This window comes from Andrographis paniculata, unplaced genomic scaffold (assembly GCF_009805555.1).
Source record: "Andrographis paniculata isolate CXL003 unplaced genomic scaffold, ASM980555v1 Contig69END, whole genome shotgun sequence".
Taxonomy (NCBI): domain Eukaryota; kingdom Viridiplantae; phylum Streptophyta; class Magnoliopsida; order Lamiales; family Acanthaceae; genus Andrographis; species Andrographis paniculata.
This window is the reverse complement of record NW_026137605.1, coordinates 217,537-234,545: the sequence shown is the minus strand read 5'-3', so window position 1 is coordinate 234,545 and position 17,009 is coordinate 217,537. Positions and strand designations below refer to the sequence as shown.

Below are 17,009 nucleotides of genomic sequence, written 5' to 3'. Positions count from 1 at the left end.
GTATATATGAGTCAATAAATCGAGGTCAACAGTCAAAATAAAAGTAGACGCCATCTACTTATGTTTACAAAACTGTTCACTATTTATCAATCAAAACTATACTCTAAAAGAAATCTAATCTAAAATTTCATTTTTCATTTAATACTACTATAATACATCAAAAACTTGTTTCCATTAAAATAAAAAATAAAATATTCATTCATATCATAACATATCAACAACAGTATGGTATCTTTCCAAAATTTCACTATTCCCAAACCAATTCAAAATTGCAAAACACTTCCAAACTGTAACTAAATGCAACATACACAGCACCTGTAAAAAGCATCCACAAAATGTACACATAATTGAATGACATTTTCCCCAACCATAAATAAATAAATGCATACATACACAAACCAGCCTACGAATTTCCTATCAAGCTGATGCATAACACTTGCAATGATTTATGAAGATATTTAATCACAGGCAGAAAGAAACCAAACATATCACTTGCATATCTACTGCCTATTTACAAAATCAAGAACTGACCTTTGTAAGAATTTCCGGGATCTCGACTATGTTGCAGACAATTGAGCTTCTTAATCTCCAAGTTTTTCGGCATATTTTGATTGTGCATTCTACCAGTCTTCGAGCCATTCTGGTGTGTTTAGATCATCTAATTCTCGATGGGGCGAAGCTAGGACATCCTCGGGACGGCTATCAAGGTAAAGGTTTATGCGCGAAAGAATATCATTAGGAGCAGGTTGTTTGCGTTCTTCCAGTTCTTTCCAGTTGATGCCATTGAACCAGGGGTGGGATTTGATCGAGTCGATGCCTTGGCTACCAAGTCTTGAACTTTCGTCTACCTCGAGTAACTGATTGATGTAATAATCTGTTAGATTTCAGATGGTTAAATCATTGAAAGAAAAATTGGTTGGTGGTTGAACCTTGGTGATGAGATCAACGGCTTCGATGCTGAAATGTTGGGGGAGAGTAAGCTGTCCTTTGACGATTCTTGCAAAGGTGAGCTCGCTTTCTCGCCAAGATCCAAATGGCATTTCACCATGTAGCATGAAATAAATCAGAGCTCCCAAAGCCCACCTGCGAAAACCAAATAGTTGAAGCATGATCGCCTACATATCACTTTAATCAGACAGATCAAAGGTGAGATATAATCATCGAGCAACATTTTCAACTTGAAAACTCTAATTGCATACCATTCAACAGGGAAACCATAACCTTTTCCTTGGATGATTTCGGGAGCCAATGAATCCGCCATACCACAGATGGTGTACGTTCTTTCAGAATAATCCCGGCTTAATTGCTTCCCAAATCTGAAGTCCACGAGCTACAGTGAATAATGAAAACTATCATCACTTGAATATTCAAGCCGCAGGAGAAGGAGCCATTTGAATTGAATATTTAAAAATGATCAAGAAACAATACTATCGACTTACTTGTATATATCCTGCCTGATCAAATACTAGAACATCAGGGGACACGCCTCGATATAGAATGCCACTCTAAAGTTAATAGTGCAAAAAGAGAAAACAACATTAACCTCAGGAATATGGTATTGGAAAAAAGGGAAATGCATTTGACAGAAATTTACGGACCTTATGCAAGCCTTCTAATGCAATAACAACAGAGGCAGCACAGAACTGTGCCGAGGTTTCATCCAGTGGGCTCAGAATAATTGATGTCATGGGGCAAGCTATACATGTGTCCAGTAGTAAGCCTGCATATGTTCTATCAGCAGTAGTTGATATAACTCGAGGAACAAAAGCCGATTGGTTTGCAGACATTAGTAAGCTCCTCTCCTTCAGTACTGATGCTTCTTTTCCAAGTTTTTTCACCTTCTGCTTTGAAAACCTTTTCAAACTGAACAACTTTTCTGCAGATCACCGAAAAAATTGGAAATGATTATTGGAAAAACCTTAAATCACATTGTCTTAGTGCAATTTATTAATCTGTAACTATCTTCAAGCTATATTAATATAAATCAAGCATATGGTAAAACAAACAAAAAGGGGAAACACTTTATGGTTGCCAAGGATATTAAACATACGGGTAACTTGAAATTGTTAATTTGCACAAAGTACAGCAAAAAACCAACCTGATTCCATGATGCATACAAGACCAATCTCACTGCAGTCAGTGGAATACAAGCATGCTCTCCACTCCTTGAAAGATAAGGTAGAGGTGTTATACTCACCATAAAAACAACACGATGAACAAATTTTAAGAAAATTATATTAGTCTCATACCATATCCGAGAGCTGAATCTTCTGGACAGTTGAGGAATCCAAATGTTTTGCAGGTTCTACGGATAAACTGGTTGAAAAGTGCTTTGACCTACAGAAATTTAAACATATGATGGAGCTTAGTTATGGATCTTTAAATTATATATTATATATGTATAATTTGTATGTTTAACCGTAGATAAACTAAAAGGTTGAAGAGAAAAGCTGAAATAAAGGCCATACTTATGATCATCCTGTGAAAGTTTTGCGAGAGGGCCAACAACTGAATCAAGCTTCTCCTTGGTTAAGATAGAGCAGACCACATCACCCACAGCAATGGCACTTAAAGAAGCAATGCTTTCACCACGAAGTGTCCACTCTCCGAAATAGCTCCCCTCAGTCTTTTCTACTGTAAAGCTCTTACCAGATATTGCATCATCCTGTTCCTCAACAGCAGGCATCAGGCTGGAAGAATTGACACCTTTAACAGAATCCACATCACAAGTAATTCTTACGACACCCTTTTGTATAACATATAAACCCAGAAGCTCCTGGTTCTGCAGAGACAAAACAAGGAAATAAGATAAAATGCAACTCAAAAGTTAATTCAGAGTTGGAAGCAGCATATACCTTATCAACTATTTTCTGTCCATCATAGAAAGATACTTGGGAAAGTGAATCTGCAATATGACTCAGCTGTAAGATTGTCAATCTGGAAAGAAGATCTACTGATCGAAGTAACTTCAGTGAGGATAAATTAGAGAACTCGGACATAAGTATTCCTCTAAAATCTTCTCTTTTCAGAGCCCATAATGTTCCATCGGTCACAGCTCTGACCGAAGCTTGGAGTGGCTTATTGTACCTACAGTTTAACTGCTTAGAAATGGAAAATGAAGGCGAGATCTATAAAAACAACATAACCTGCATCAAAGGAAAGAAAGAATAGCCAGAATAATAATAATAATAATAATAATCAAAATACACTGAAAACATTAAATAATAACACTCATGGAGGAAAACAACATGGAATTCATTAAACTATCATATACATTATAGTCCCGGAGGCCCTCATCACTTATTACAAAAAAAAAAATTGGTGCCACTTTGCACGTGGACTCATCTAGCTCTCCATCTTTGAGATATGAGAAGGTTAGGTACCAATTCAACAATTGAAGCGTGTTGCAATAAAAGTACAAAATTAATTGGATAGTTATGGACACCAAGGGGGTGTTCTTTTGGAGTTTAGTTGTAAACTCCGGTTTTGGTTTTTTTTATTTGAATAGTGGTTGAATATGATGTTCTGTGAGAGAAGACGGTGAAATAGTATATTTTTTAGGAAAATGTGATAAAATGTATAGTAAAAAGCCTGAAACCAAACTCCAAAAGAACACACCAAGAGTTTTTTTCAACCATATAACAGTCCAATAATATTAAGGTGCAATCATCGCATATCTTCAATAAGGCTATGTTTACTTTCAAGGATATTATAAAATCATTGAAAGTAACCATACCTCAAATAAATTACAACCTACTAGAAACACACAATTATATATGTTTACACCTTCAAAAGATTTGATCCTCGCAGATCCTATTACATCAATATCATTCAATTATTTACACATAATTAGATTATAAAAAGGAAATCTAAAAGGATATATATCAAAACAACAAAAACCAAGGCATGTCGCCCTATGATAATGATACACATTTTCAATGAGTCTTATTCCCACGAAATACATTGGTACTAATACGTTTTCAGATCATAAAGTCGAGATAGGCATACTAATGTAATATAACAACAATAGTTAACATAGTCATTACTGAGCCATCTCTTCATCTCTTGTTGAAGCAAGAAGAGACTCTACGCATTTTGCGATATATTATTTTCGAAAGAAGTCCTTCATTTTCCTAGCAAATGCTTCAATGTGTAATTATAACAAGATAATGAATGTTGTATGCTATGACTGCTCACACCAAATAGTTATAGCTCAGAAAAGGAAATTTTACATAAATAGCAAAATACAGTTAAGGAAACGGGCAGAATAGAAAAGTTGAAATAAAATAAAAAAAGAAAGAAGATCAACTTTCTGTTATAACTATAACGAACAATTGTGTTTGATTCAATTTGGGGTGGAAAAAGAAAAGGTGTATATCTTACATCAGTGCCAGCTCCCCAAAGGAGGACAACTTTTCGGCATTATATCGCTGTAATACCCGTGGCACTTCTCCATTCTTCTCTTCCTGGTACAGAAGTTCGAAGTGAGACACATTATAGCACATATATTAAAAATTATAAATAGTAAGAAGTATCTTTAGTTTGACTTGTATCTTCTGCTAATTAAGGCATCATTATATCAGAAGAATCCCAGATATAGAATCACCTGAGTAGCCAAGACCTCAAACTCCCCACTGCCAACGACATAGAAACAGTCACCTTCCCCACCCTGGAAAATGCATAACAATGAAATTTTAATACCGACACTGCACTCATATATATTTGATATCCTTTTACAACCTACGTATGCTATACTCATTAATAAAGAAAGTAGATATCGCTTTAATTGATTGCACTTCATTTATGACTTTCATGACCTTCACTCCACCCTTAATCCAGTTCAAACCTTTAGTAAGTATAGTTACATGTTGCATTAAATAGGTTGTCGGTAGTTGCTAAAGAGGGAGAATCTGAAAATACATCCAGTTTAATGCGACATGGAATTACTAGACTTTCAGGTAGGATATGGAAAGTTTGGTGTTTAAGAAACAGGGAATATTACTGATGATTTATAGATAGTCACTTAGCATCCCACAACAACAAAAAGAAACACCCAGAACCGTTATTCTGAGTGTTGATGATCAATGGAAAAACGACCTGCTGCACCACTATGTCGCCCGCTTGAACCTCAACTCTTTGCATGCAATCCAACAGAACATGACATTGAGAGTCAGTGAGCTTTCTGAAGAGAAAATGATCACGCAACGCCTGTTCAATTTGAGCCTGCAATAGTTCCATTATAAATCAACTGAGACTGAGGGATGTGTACAGATGAATTCACAGAATACGCAAGCCAATGACAAGAAAAATGGTTTACTTCTTCTTCCCAGGTCTTTCGATGGGCTGGAGATGAAGGAACCCAAGTTTGCCCAGTCTCAAGAGAATTTTCAAGTGCCCGTAGACGTGCCCGGGATATACTAGCCCGATGATTTCTTGATCTCCAGTTTGCAATTGAAGGAGACTCAGATCCTGATACTTCAATCACTTGAGGATATGGAGGTCTTAACATTACATCAGAATTTGTTGACTGTCCTGATGAAGCCTACAGTTATTGATGAAATAACCAATTTAACATCTGGAAGTAATAATTGAAAAGAATGAAAGTAAATAAGTTAATGCTTACATCATTTAACCCATTTATGTGCACAACTATCACAGTTATGTCATCAGTACGAGTTTCATATTGCAGCCAAAGACGGTATGATTCAGCAACAATTGCGGCGCATGCATCACGAGGATCTTTATATCTTGCAACCTGAAGAATCAATGGTAGGAAAGGATATTTAATATTGCAAACTAGAGAAAAGAATGATAATAATAGTAAAAAATAGTAGAGTGAAAGCTTGTTCAAGAAAATCAAAGCAGTTCACAATAAAATATTTCTTCAAAAGACGAGGGTAAAATAGTTTGTTTTAAGCACTTTAATTGGCAGGTTAGTAGAGTCTACCAGCTTCAGTTTTACCATCCCACAAATCCTCATAACGGTCTATACAAATGACCATAACTTCAATCTGTGTTTCCACTGGTCTAGCTGCATGACTAAATTTAGCAAGTCAAACATTGTCGCGAAAACAAAAGATCATAGTTATTGAACATATTATTTTCCTTTATATCCTACATGTTGCAGTGAAAATTCTAAAAATTTATTCTTTTTTAACTTACAAGAAATCGACATCTTTGCATAAGATCCTAGAACTAAACTATTACAGCACCCTCCCAAGTGAAGTGGACCATGAGAACTTGCAAGTTGTCAGCTAGCACAAGAAAATGGACATAGCCATAAATAGGAGTTTGAAAACCAGTAAGGCATCGGGCACCTCTGTTTATTTCCAAAATTAATGTTCTATAATGCATACACCCTACACTTCCATTCTTTAAAATAAATCGATAGCCTGTCAAGACAATTGGACAAGGCCACACAGATTTTGTTGCCCAGATGATATATTTCAAAACCACTTTATGATCATTCCCTTTCCACCACCGAATATATGATATTTGAATATCTGAAAATCATTGATGCTCCCCAAAATATAGCAGGACAACCTGTGGGAGCATTAACCCAAATTTCTTAGTTTAAACAATTCCATCCATGTTCAAACATATATCAGGTGTAATGAACAAGTTTACTCCCCTTTTTTTTTTTCCTTTTACGGTGAATTTAATACTATAGAACATACATAGATCTTTAGTCAAGAAGCACGGTTAAATAAACACAGAAGATATATAATGAGTGGAAGATTGAAATATAAGCATGGAGAAAAAGGCAGTTTACCATATCTACCACAGTCTGGCTTGAAAGAAACTCAAAAACACCATCACTCGCAATCACAAAGAAAGGATGGTTCTGTGTGAGCTCCACAACAACAATCTCTGGGTTCGCCACAACCCCTATACTCTCAGCAATAGAATCACCAATACTTCTTGTGAATGCTGTTCCGGGATACATGCCATTTTGCACCCACAGTCTAGGAGGATCGCCATCGTCACCTTCTTCAGTTCCCCAGCACTGCACATCTGGATTCTTGAGTCCTTCAATCTGATCCAGTGTGAGAACCCTAGCTCCACAAAGCTTCACCCTCTCAAGTTCATCAGGACGAAAAGGCGTTTGATCAATTGACAGGTCAACAGCTACAATTTCACTCCCTCTTTTCTCTCCTATGACAGCCCTCGAGTCACCTGTGTTAGCAACATAGAGTGTCCTACCCCTGACCAGAACTGTGATTGCAGTCGTTCCACTCATACTGTCATCTATTGCATCGGCATGCAACTGCGAATTCGTTGTTAAGAAAGCAGCATGGGAAGCTTCGACTGCATCCACATGGAATCTACCATTCCTAAGCAAATTCTCACATAGCTTATGCTTCACAAATTGCGAGCACTGTGCCCCAAATTCGCCATGGCCATCAAACACTCCGAAGAAATGATCATCCGGACTCGATCCAAATGGAGTATGAATACAAAAGCTGTCTTGGTTGGCCTTGTCAAGTGCATCAGGGTAATAACCCCTCTGAGATAGAAACGAGCAGCGTAACTCATAACCCTCAGACGGAACTTTCACAGTCCTTGAGCCATCGGGAGGTAAAAACTGCGCCGATACCCTGGACAGTCTAGTAATACCCACTTCATGATCTGTTGTGGCACTTAACTGATACAACTGATTCTCATTTTTCTCCTCCTCATTCTCCGAACGAGCAGGCGAAAACACAGCAATCTCACTCGTATTCGTTTTGACATCACCTTTCGCCAGAACATCTCGGGGAGCACATAGCTCAATACAAGTTTTCGAATATATGCAGCCCATCACTGTTAACACAGAATCAAAACCAACCCTGATCCCCAAATTCCCAAAACACGGTGCATCAGGTTTCTCAACTACAGTGCTCTGTCACAAATCATCAACCAAAAGAACTGCAACAAAAACATTTCCATTAGCTCCTTTGCATTACCCCAATCGAAATTCAAATTAACTTCAAGAAGATTCAAACAAATTCACTCTATGCTGCTACTGACAAATTCATTGATTAACCACTGAACACAGAGAAACCCACAATCCAACTTTCGAGAAATCCCAACCCCTCTCGCTGAGATAAAATCAAATCAAAATGCATCCAACACACCCACAGAGTATTCTGATCTAATTTTCCCACACAAGCAAAAGCACTCGCACCAAAACAACCCAATTAAAAAAAATAAAAATAAAAAACCGCCCCGTACACAGTCAGAACCCATACTAAATACCACCAAAAAGACACGTAGTACTTCAAAAGCACATTCGATCAAATTCACGACAAAATTAAAAAACAAATGCGCACTGAAACAAGTCCGCCGAAAGAGAAGCATACTTTCCAAAATTGAGCAGTCAGGGATGGAGAAACGTGCGTCGGCACCTCACCTCAGCTACGGGATGAGAAGAAGAGAGTGTGGGTGTCGGGCTAAGAGACGTAGCAGTGCATGTGTGTAGTGTAGGAATGAAAGGCTGGGCAGGGGGACACTTCTTCTTCTCGTCTACACTCTGCTTTTTGTTGCCCACGCGCTGAATGGCCCACGCGCCGCCGCAGATTCAGTCGCTGGAGCGTTGGTTGGGGATAATGTCGGACCCACGCCAGTCGCTCAACACATGGACCGCACACACAGACAGACACACGAATTTACGTGCAGAATGGGAAATTTCGAGTCGGGTCTGGAAGAAATCTTCGGTGGTGAAGATGAGCAAGTCTTAATTGATTTCCAAAATTCACTGTGTAATCAGTACCGTACAGTGTGAATTGCAGAAGTGAACGTGAAAATGACCGTATAATAAAAATCGTTTTGTGAAAAAACAAAAATATAGCTTATATGTTTGGGTGTGAATGTATTAAATAACACTATTATTATAAATATGATTATTACTTTATTTTCTGATTACATAAATTGAATCATGTTAATTTTATTTATTTACTATGGGTGTGTTAGCAAAGCAAAGGTCAATGTGTTTTTTTAAAAAAATAATATATTATATATTATATATTTATTATGTTTATATTAGTTATATAATTTTTTTATCTCATATAAAAAAATATATAATAAAAATAAATTATTTCACAAAATAAACACTCCCTATTAATTTTTATTTGAAGTGTAATTATTGGGATGAATTTATTACTTTTAACTTATAATTAAAATATACACAGTTTAAAAACATTACAAAAATCGAACATATAGGTTCGTTTCTTTTGGTTTTTTCAAATTTTTACTTTTGTTTCCAATAAATATACATATATTTCTATATATAAAATATTGATTAATTTATTATATATATTTGTTTAGTATTTTAATATAATTTTTTTATTGAAACATAGAGAATTCTGTTATTAAAAATTTATATTTGAATATTAATTATTTTACAAAAGAATATAACATAGTATCTAAAAAATTTATAAATTTATTTGAACACAAACATTAATAAATAATAAAATATTTTAATATTAAAGTATAACAGCTAAAATGTAAAATAAAAATATTATGATAAATTTATTAGAAAATTTATAAAAATATGATAATATAGATAACGTGGGAATCCTTAGTCTTCGACCGAATTTAATATCTTTTAAATTATATCTGACAAGACAAATCACATTATTATTCTTATATATTCTTTAATTCATACATTTCAACATTATTATTTACAAACTTACGACAGTTATTTAAACATGTAATATATAAAAAATTTTCTCTCAAATCATCTATCACACATGGTTCGTCTGGTATGACTTTTCCGTCGGGTCTGGTTTGTAGAGTATTAGGTTTGGCCGGAAGTTTATCCAGTGAGCACTTTCGGATAACGGACGCGGGTTTCGATGTCATGAAAAAAAATAATAATAAAAAATTCTTATACTACCACATACTTTTATGTACCTAGTCAATGTCCATGAAAGACCTGAATTTGTGCATTGCACTTACTAATGAGGTTTTTAGACTTCTATTTTGGGGTAGGAAATGACTACCTCTTTGTGTTTTTTGTATTAAAAAAAAATAATATTCATACGATATGATTTTCTGCTAATTTTTCACTAGTTTTTGAAGGAATTAAGTACTAGGTACAATGAGCTTTTAAATTCGTGAAGAGGCATATAAAATGCAAAAAAAAAAAAAAAAAATTTAAAATATATTAATTGCACGGTATTTTTCATAATAGTAAGAGATGGTTCAATTCTCACACCATTAAATCATTTAAAGTGAGTATCAATTTTTATTTTGTTTTTAGACTTTATGAAAATTGAGTCAAATATTAATTTAAGCAAATTAAATGTGAATATGATGTTGGAGAGTGGAGTTGGAGTAAGACGATAATGGGCTGGACTTGAGTAGGACATAAGGGTATGTTTCTTTTTGGGGAAAGTTGGGGTTGGATTTGGTTTTTATTTGATTTTTTTAATGAGTTTAGATTTTGTTGTTTGTTTTGTGTTTGGGTTTGGGGAGTTTTGACTTGTATTGATTAGATGAATAATAAATAAAATAATATAAATATGTATTAAATTTAATTGATAAAATTTATATTGTATGATTTGATTATGAATTTATATTATACCATATTTCAATTTTTATTTATTTGTATTATAGAAAATTTTATTTTCTAACAAAATGACATATATTATATATATTATTTAATTATAATAAATATAGAATAAAATTTTAATTAAAAAAAAAACAGTAAAATGGGCGTCAAACCTCCTTGGAGAAACATACCCTAAGATACTATCGTAAAAAATAAAATAAAAAAAAATACTAAAAAGTCATAATCAAACCCGAATTTTGTCGGATCCAATTTTACCCAAATCCTACCCGATAAAAATCCAACAAATATTCTCTTTGTAATTTATTATTTTTTTAGAAAAAAAAAATACTATATTAAAATATGTGTTAAAAAGTAAATAGTCTATTTTTTATTATTGAAAAACTACTGAATATGTTTGTTTTGTGATATGATTTGAAGAGATGCTTTTTATATAAAATATAAAAAATTGTATAAATAATACAATATAATATAATGTATAAATTATGTATATAATATAAATATAATGAATATGTTTAATATAAAATATAAAAAATTGTATAAATAATACAATATAATATAATGTATAAATTATGCATATAATATAAATATAATAAATATGTTTAATATATTAATTATTTTTAAAAAATATGTATTATTTTTGACAAAACAAACAAACTCTATATATAATTAATTATTTAGATAACATGCACTGGATGTAGAGGGGGAAGCTTTTGACATGACAAAAAAGCACATGTATGTGATATATGGGAGATATACGTCCACACTATGCTCAATTCCCACCAAATAAATTTAAATAAAAATAATAATAATAATGAACAAAAATGGGATGATTGATAAACACAGGTATCTAGTTTTAATTAGCATAATTATTTCAATATTGCTGCAATTATCATGCTAATTCACTTTCATGTTAAAAAAAATACCTGATAGCTTAAATTTTAGGAAAAACGGTCATTTATATCATCTACAATACTATTTAGGTTTTAGGTCTCGAATTCAAATTATTGACTTGCAAGTTTTGAAAATATATAAATAAATAAATAAAATAGTAAAATTAAAACCAAATCATTATAAATAAACACACGCTAAGGTTCATAAATTGTTTCAAACAAATCTACAAAATTCCAATGAATTCAATTAATTAGGCATTGTTTACATAGAATATTTTTACTTATTTGATACTATTCATTTAAAAAAAAAAAAACAATCACATCATATATATTTTTTTCTAACAAAGCATCAAATCAAACACTAGTTTTTTACTTTTTTTTTCAAACTTTTGAAATTTCAAAAACCTCAAAATACATCTATCTAAACAAATACTAAGGATGTGTTTGTTTGTGGGTTTGGATTGATGTGATATAAATAGATAATGATGTGATATTTTAAGTGTAAAATAAATTTGTTGTATAGTATGAAAAAGAAAAAATAATTATTTGATTTGATATTTTAGAAAGAAAATAAAAATAGTAAAAAGTATGTATAAAATCCACATAAAACACAATATAAGACTTTTGACAAAATTTCAATAATTTTTATTTGAATTTGTGGTTCAGAGACATTCCTGCATTATAGAATTAAACCACTAGGGTCCAAATTAGCAAAGTTTAATGAAGAAATTTGTGTATGGGTTGGACAAAGTACTGGTAGGAAGGATCAAACAAATACACAAATCCAACAGCGAATAATTAAACGAAGAAAAAGGCCTCTGCCACGGCCACTGCCACTGCCAAGATTTGGCTGGAACTTCAATTTCTTCCTTCTCCAATTGTGGCTTACAAAGGATTAATCTTTTGCGCGCTCTCCTGCAGCTGGGTTCTACTTCTGCGTAAGTGCCTAATTCCCCTTGTGGAATCTTCGGATTGCTTTACTACCTGCTCAGTTTCGGAATTCGTATGCGTTTTTGCCCGATAGTGTGTGTACAATGTTTGCTGGGACTGTGTGAAATGATTATTGATAGGAAGAAGACGCAGCAGCTTGATCTTGCCTGCAACCTGTTCGTTAAAATGCTTGTATAGAGATCATTTTAAGTTCATTTTGCTTGCTTGGCAGCAACACTTGATAAAACCCTAATACTGTGACTGTTTTAGGTTTTCGCAGTCATCTTAGGAGTGAAGTGCTAATCTTTCAACTAATTCAGCTTAACTGCTTTTGCATTTAATTTGAATTATCTAGCTATTATTTGATTATATTCATTAAATTAATTAGATAGTTCTTATTTGATTATATCGGGTTTGGATTTATATACGGATTTCATCATTAGTGAAATGCAATTCTATATCATGATATTAGAACCATGTTTCTTCAGGTACACTAGACCGTAATGTATCAAAGGTCTTTTTTTTTCTTTTCTTTTTTTTACTTTAATAAAATTTATGTTTGGTCTTTTGATTGTTGGTCCTAATTCCATTCACTTCCGATTGCGTTCAAGAATTCAATTTCCGACTATATCTCATTCTTCCGGCTGCTTTGAGAATTCAGTTCCTGACTATAACTCGATTGATAGCAAGTTTTGTTTCCGATTCTAGTTCTAGTTCTATTGCGAGCGCTTCTAAATCTAGCTACTTGTGAGTGAGTTTTGTTCTCAACTCCTAACTCGGTTGAGAGCCAATTTTATTTCCAATTCTAATTCCGTTGAGACCAATCATGTATCCGAACTCTGAGCGTGTCATGTTTCCTATTTTAACTTAGTTGAGAGCGTTACTTCCGACTCTAACTTAGTAGATGGTTTTGGTAACATCCGGCTAGGTCAATCTTCACTCTCTCTTAGCAAACTCAAATTGTCAAGTCCATTCACGAGTTTCTTGAGCTGTATTTCTTTGGCTGAGGTGCTCTCTATTTTCTTGCAGATCCTTAATCAATACAGGGCGTGATTCGAATTGAACGCCGACAACAGTGTTTTAGACACCTCATTGTTGCAAAGTGATAGGCATGGTTTTGAGACACTACAAGCATTTCAATTAGATAGGATTATTTCTTGCATATATGTTTTTTAGTCGTTTTCCTATGTCATCGAGGGGTTCTTTAATGATAATGGGATGACTATCCATGGTTGGTATGCATTCGGTAACAGGATTCCATCAGCCTTTAGTAGATGATGAGATAAATGATCCGATTCTTTTCAGTGCCAAGTATGGATATATTTCAAAGGTCCCGTCTTGTGCATATGGGACCATCGGTATTCTTTTTAGGTATCATGACTGTTCTGGCTCTTATATGCTTGTTTCCTAGTTCATACATAAGCTACATGTCGATTCTGCCATATGAAAATGGTGGATTGGTATCCTCAAGCAGTGACATCGAAAGTTTTTCCCGTGACTCTAAATTGGTGACCTCTGATTCCATTAATACTCGTATCGATGATTCAAATATATCCTCTGGAAAACCAGAGACATTGGTTCTCCCTATCGAAACCAATTTCTCTTTGGAATACAGCAGCAACAAGCCAAGGTTCAAAGATGGCGGTGTATCTGCCAATCTCTCCGTGATGCTTCATGATACTTCATTCAGAAAGAACAGTGGAAAAGCTATGCCAATTATTCAAATGGCTTCGTTGCTGTTGGAAAATCGCGCTACGAAGAAATCAAAGGTATTGATTCGAAAGTTTCATATGTGAGAATTCATCCCTCTGGACTTACTTGTGCATTAGATCTTTAACTCATTATTTCGTTTTAGAGGGCTTCGAATCGTGATCGGGAGCTACAAGCTATGAAATTCCAAATAGAAAATGCTCCGATACAACGAAGTATATCTCGAATACATTCCTCAATTTTCAGGAACTATTCCATGTTCAAAAGGTACTCACAGGTGCTTCTATTTCCCTATCATATCATTTTTCACATGTTCTTACCATTGATTGATTGATTTGTCGAAACCTTGTTTGCTCGGTGCAGGAGCTATGAACTGATGGAAACTAAACTTAAAGTTTATGTCTACAGAGAAGGTGAAAAACCGATTTTCCACACTCCATACACAAGAGGAATATACGCCTCCGAAGGATGGTTCTTGAAACTTATAGAGAGAAACAAACAATTTGTGGTGAAGGACCCGAAGAAGGCTCATCTGTTTTACTTACCATTTAGCTCGGTAAAGCTAAGAAATGCGATTAATGATTCGGGTTTCGCCTCTCAAAGGGATTTAGAAAACCATCTGAGGAATTATGTTAATACAATAGCGACAAAACACAGATTCTGGAACAAAAGTGGCGGTGCTGATCATTTCCTCGTCGCCTGCCATGATTGGGTACGTAACTGTGATACCCCTGGAATTGGGACGTTGCTTGGCCAACTCTCGAGAGTATGGATGAGCCAACGCTAGACATAGATGTTAAATGAATTGAATAAACTACTTATGTCAATAATGTGCACATTTCTTTTCGGAAGTCCTACTCAAAGAATTCTAGAGTAATTTGGGGATGGGTGACTCTGGGAAGTCTCTCATAGTGTGCGTGAATGAGGATAGAAGCACGCTGAAATGACTTTTGTTGACCTGGGACCAGTCTACGATCCCGACACGCTTGATTTCGTGTGGCTTGTGGGCCGGGGTGTCACAGTAGCGTACAATGGTTAACGATTTCATGTCTAAATATTCGATATATAAACATAAATGTTTTTCTCTTGTTCTCGACAGGCTCCTCGGTTAACTCGAAGCGTATTCGAAAGTAGCATACGAGTCCTATGCAATTCCAACGTTGCTCGTGGCTTCCGAATCGGGAAGGATGTCTCTCTCCCGGTGACCTACATTCGTTCCGCAGACAATCCTTTAAAGGACATTGGCGGATATGACCCTTCAAACCGGTCGACTCTGGCGTTCTTTGCCGGAGGCATGCATGGGTACGTACGTCCGGCGCTACTACAACATTGGCACAACAAAACATCCGACATGAAAATTCTTGGGCCCATGTCGCGCGACGCCAAAGGCAAGGAAATGTATCGGGAGTTTATGAAAAGCAGCAAATATTGCATTTGTGCGAAGGGGTACGAGGTGCACACGCCGCGCGTGGTCGAGTCGATTTACTACGAATGTGTGCCGGTGATCGTATCGGACAACTATGTGCCGCCGTTTTTTGAGGTTTTCGAGTGGGAATCGTTCGCCGTGTTTGTTGCGGAGGCGGATGTGGCTAGACTGAGAGAAATACTGTTGTCGATTGGGGGCGGTAAGTATGCGAGAATGGTGGGGAGATTGAAGATGGTCCGAAGGTACTTTCTTTGGCACAGAGTGCCTGAGAGGTTCGACTTGTTTCATATGATTCTTCACTCGGTTTGGTACAACAGATTGCTTCAGATATGATGATGGTTTTGGTGATGATGATAGGTACACCATTTAAAATTAAAATTATTTTGTTTGGTTAAGGAAAATGAGTGTGTTTAATTTGGTCAGAGTTTGAAAAAAAATTATTTGAATTTAGTAGTAAAATAATATTTGATGAGATGCTTTTAGAAAGAAAAAAAAAATTTTAAAAAAATACAAAATTCAAATAGTAAAATGTGAAAAAATTTGATTAAATAAACAGAATTAAGTAAACTTTCATACCATATTGCCTTATCCTTCAGCCACATGCCCTTTTTTGTTGTACAATGTAAATCTTTTCCTCAAGGTCATCTTAAGAAAATGATTGTCTTAAAATTTTAATGCTACTATATACAAAATCAATCTAACTAGGCAGATTTACAAAAAGAGTGAACACACTAGTGTAATCATTTTTATTCATATTCTTTCACTTGTACTGTGCACTCACATCTACCTCATTTTTTTAATCACATAAACACATTTCTTATTCAACATCCAAAAAATCACTTAATTCTCAAGTTTGGTTAGTCATGGAAGAATTCATCTCTATTGTTCATATCAAATTTCCATTTGTTGTTAGCTTCCTCATTGCTAAACCTTAAACATTGATTTTTTCATTTTGGTTCGTCCCTTCATAATCTATTCTCATTTTGGTCGTCGTATTTATTTTTTTTTACAAGTTCTCTTTCAATTTATAATATATTATACAAATATTATTATTTTTATATTATACAATATTAATATAATACTAATATTTTTAAAATTTTGTGAAAAACAAATAGATAGATAGATAGATAGACAGGAGAGGAAGGGAATAATTTTAAATAATTATTCTTTTCAATAAGTACTTTTATTCTCGCAACTATATTCCAACATTATTGGTGACAGACACATCTACCTACTGTTGTGTTTGACACTTTGAATGGTGCCACTGCCAGCCTATCATATTATTTTTCTTGTTAGTAATTGAACCTTTGCCTGAGTTATGTCCAACACAGATCCCAAGGTTCATACCTCATGTTCACGTTGATGTTCAACAACGACATGACAGGACAGGACAGCGGACTTGAACTTGTTATTTACTGCAACACAACCTTGTCATGTTTGAACTCGGATTTGAGTTGGGCTTTTATTCATCAAGATATGTGAGTTCAAATTTTTTGTT

The 17,009-nt window shown here is 34.6% G+C and overlaps 2 protein-coding genes across 7 annotated transcripts; one reads left to right on the top strand and one right to left on the bottom strand.

Annotated features, from left to right (window-relative positions):
• Positions 1-288: 288 nt before the first annotated feature.
• Positions 289-8,694, bottom strand: LOC127263725 (protein phosphatase 2C and cyclic nucleotide-binding/kinase domain-containing protein). 2 transcript variants are annotated; one of them, XM_051292913.1, is made up of 16 exons: positions 8,343-8,694; positions 6,773-7,908; positions 5,624-5,755; positions 5,318-5,542; positions 5,098-5,223; positions 4,607-4,669; positions 4,384-4,466; positions 2,856-3,087; positions 2,469-2,782; positions 2,250-2,337; positions 2,099-2,165; positions 1,599-1,876; positions 1,440-1,505; positions 1,200-1,330; positions 930-1,083; positions 289-857 (listed from the first exon to the last, which is right to left on the bottom strand). In XM_051292913.1, exons 2-16 carry the CDS (start codon positions 7,799-7,801, stop codon positions 621-623), a joined length of 3,225 nt encoding a protein of 1,074 aa, XP_051148870.1. In that variant the 5' UTR covers positions 7,802-7,908; positions 8,343-8,694; the 3' UTR covers positions 289-620. The 2 variants fall into 2 exon arrangements, with proteins under 2 accessions (XP_051148870.1, XP_051148871.1); XM_051292914.1 differs by having other exon boundaries at positions 8,393-8,694.
• A 3,472-nt stretch (positions 8,695-12,166) lies between these two features.
• Positions 12,167-16,971, top strand: LOC127264062 (probable glycosyltransferase At5g03795). 5 transcript variants are annotated; one of them, XM_051293414.1, is made up of 6 exons: positions 12,167-12,383; positions 13,405-14,144; positions 14,231-14,352; positions 14,449-14,797; positions 15,185-15,868; positions 16,843-16,971. In XM_051293414.1, exons 2-5 carry the CDS (start codon positions 13,662-13,664, stop codon positions 15,842-15,844), a joined length of 1,614 nt encoding a protein of 537 aa, XP_051149371.1. In that variant the 5' UTR covers positions 12,167-12,383; positions 13,405-13,661; the 3' UTR covers positions 15,845-15,868; positions 16,843-16,971. The 5 variants fall into 5 exon arrangements, with proteins under 5 accessions (XP_051149371.1, XP_051149373.1, XP_051149372.1 ...); XM_051293416.1 differs by lacking the exon at positions 16,843-16,971 and having other exon boundaries at positions 13,994-14,144; positions 15,185-15,889; XM_051293415.1 differs by lacking the exon at positions 16,843-16,971 and having other exon boundaries at positions 13,991-14,144; positions 15,185-15,889.
• The last annotated feature ends 38 nt before the right edge of the window (positions 16,972-17,009 follow it).

Coding starts and splice junctions, on each gene's coding strand:
- LOC127263725 (XM_051292913.1), bottom strand. CDS start 7,801: ATGGGCTGCATATATTCGAAAACTTGTATTGAGCTATGTGCTCCCCGA. Junction 5,543..5,623: donor ACATAAATGGGTTAAATGAT/GTAAGCATTAAC, acceptor CAATAACTGTAG/GCTTCATCAGGACAGTCAAC. Junction 1,506..1,598: donor CATTAGAAGGCTTGCATAAG/GTCCGTAAATTT, acceptor TATTAACTTTAG/AGTGGCATTCTATATCGAGG.
- LOC127264062 (XM_051293414.1), top strand. CDS start 13,662: ATGATCCGATTCTTTTCAGTGCCAAGTATGGATATATTTCAAAGGTCC. Junction 14,145..14,230: donor GCGCTACGAAGAAATCAAAG/GTATTGATTCGA, acceptor ATTTCGTTTTAG/AGGGCTTCGAATCGTGATCG. Junction 14,353..14,448: donor AACTATTCCATGTTCAAAAG/GTACTCACAGGT, acceptor TGCTCGGTGCAG/GAGCTATGAACTGATGGAAA.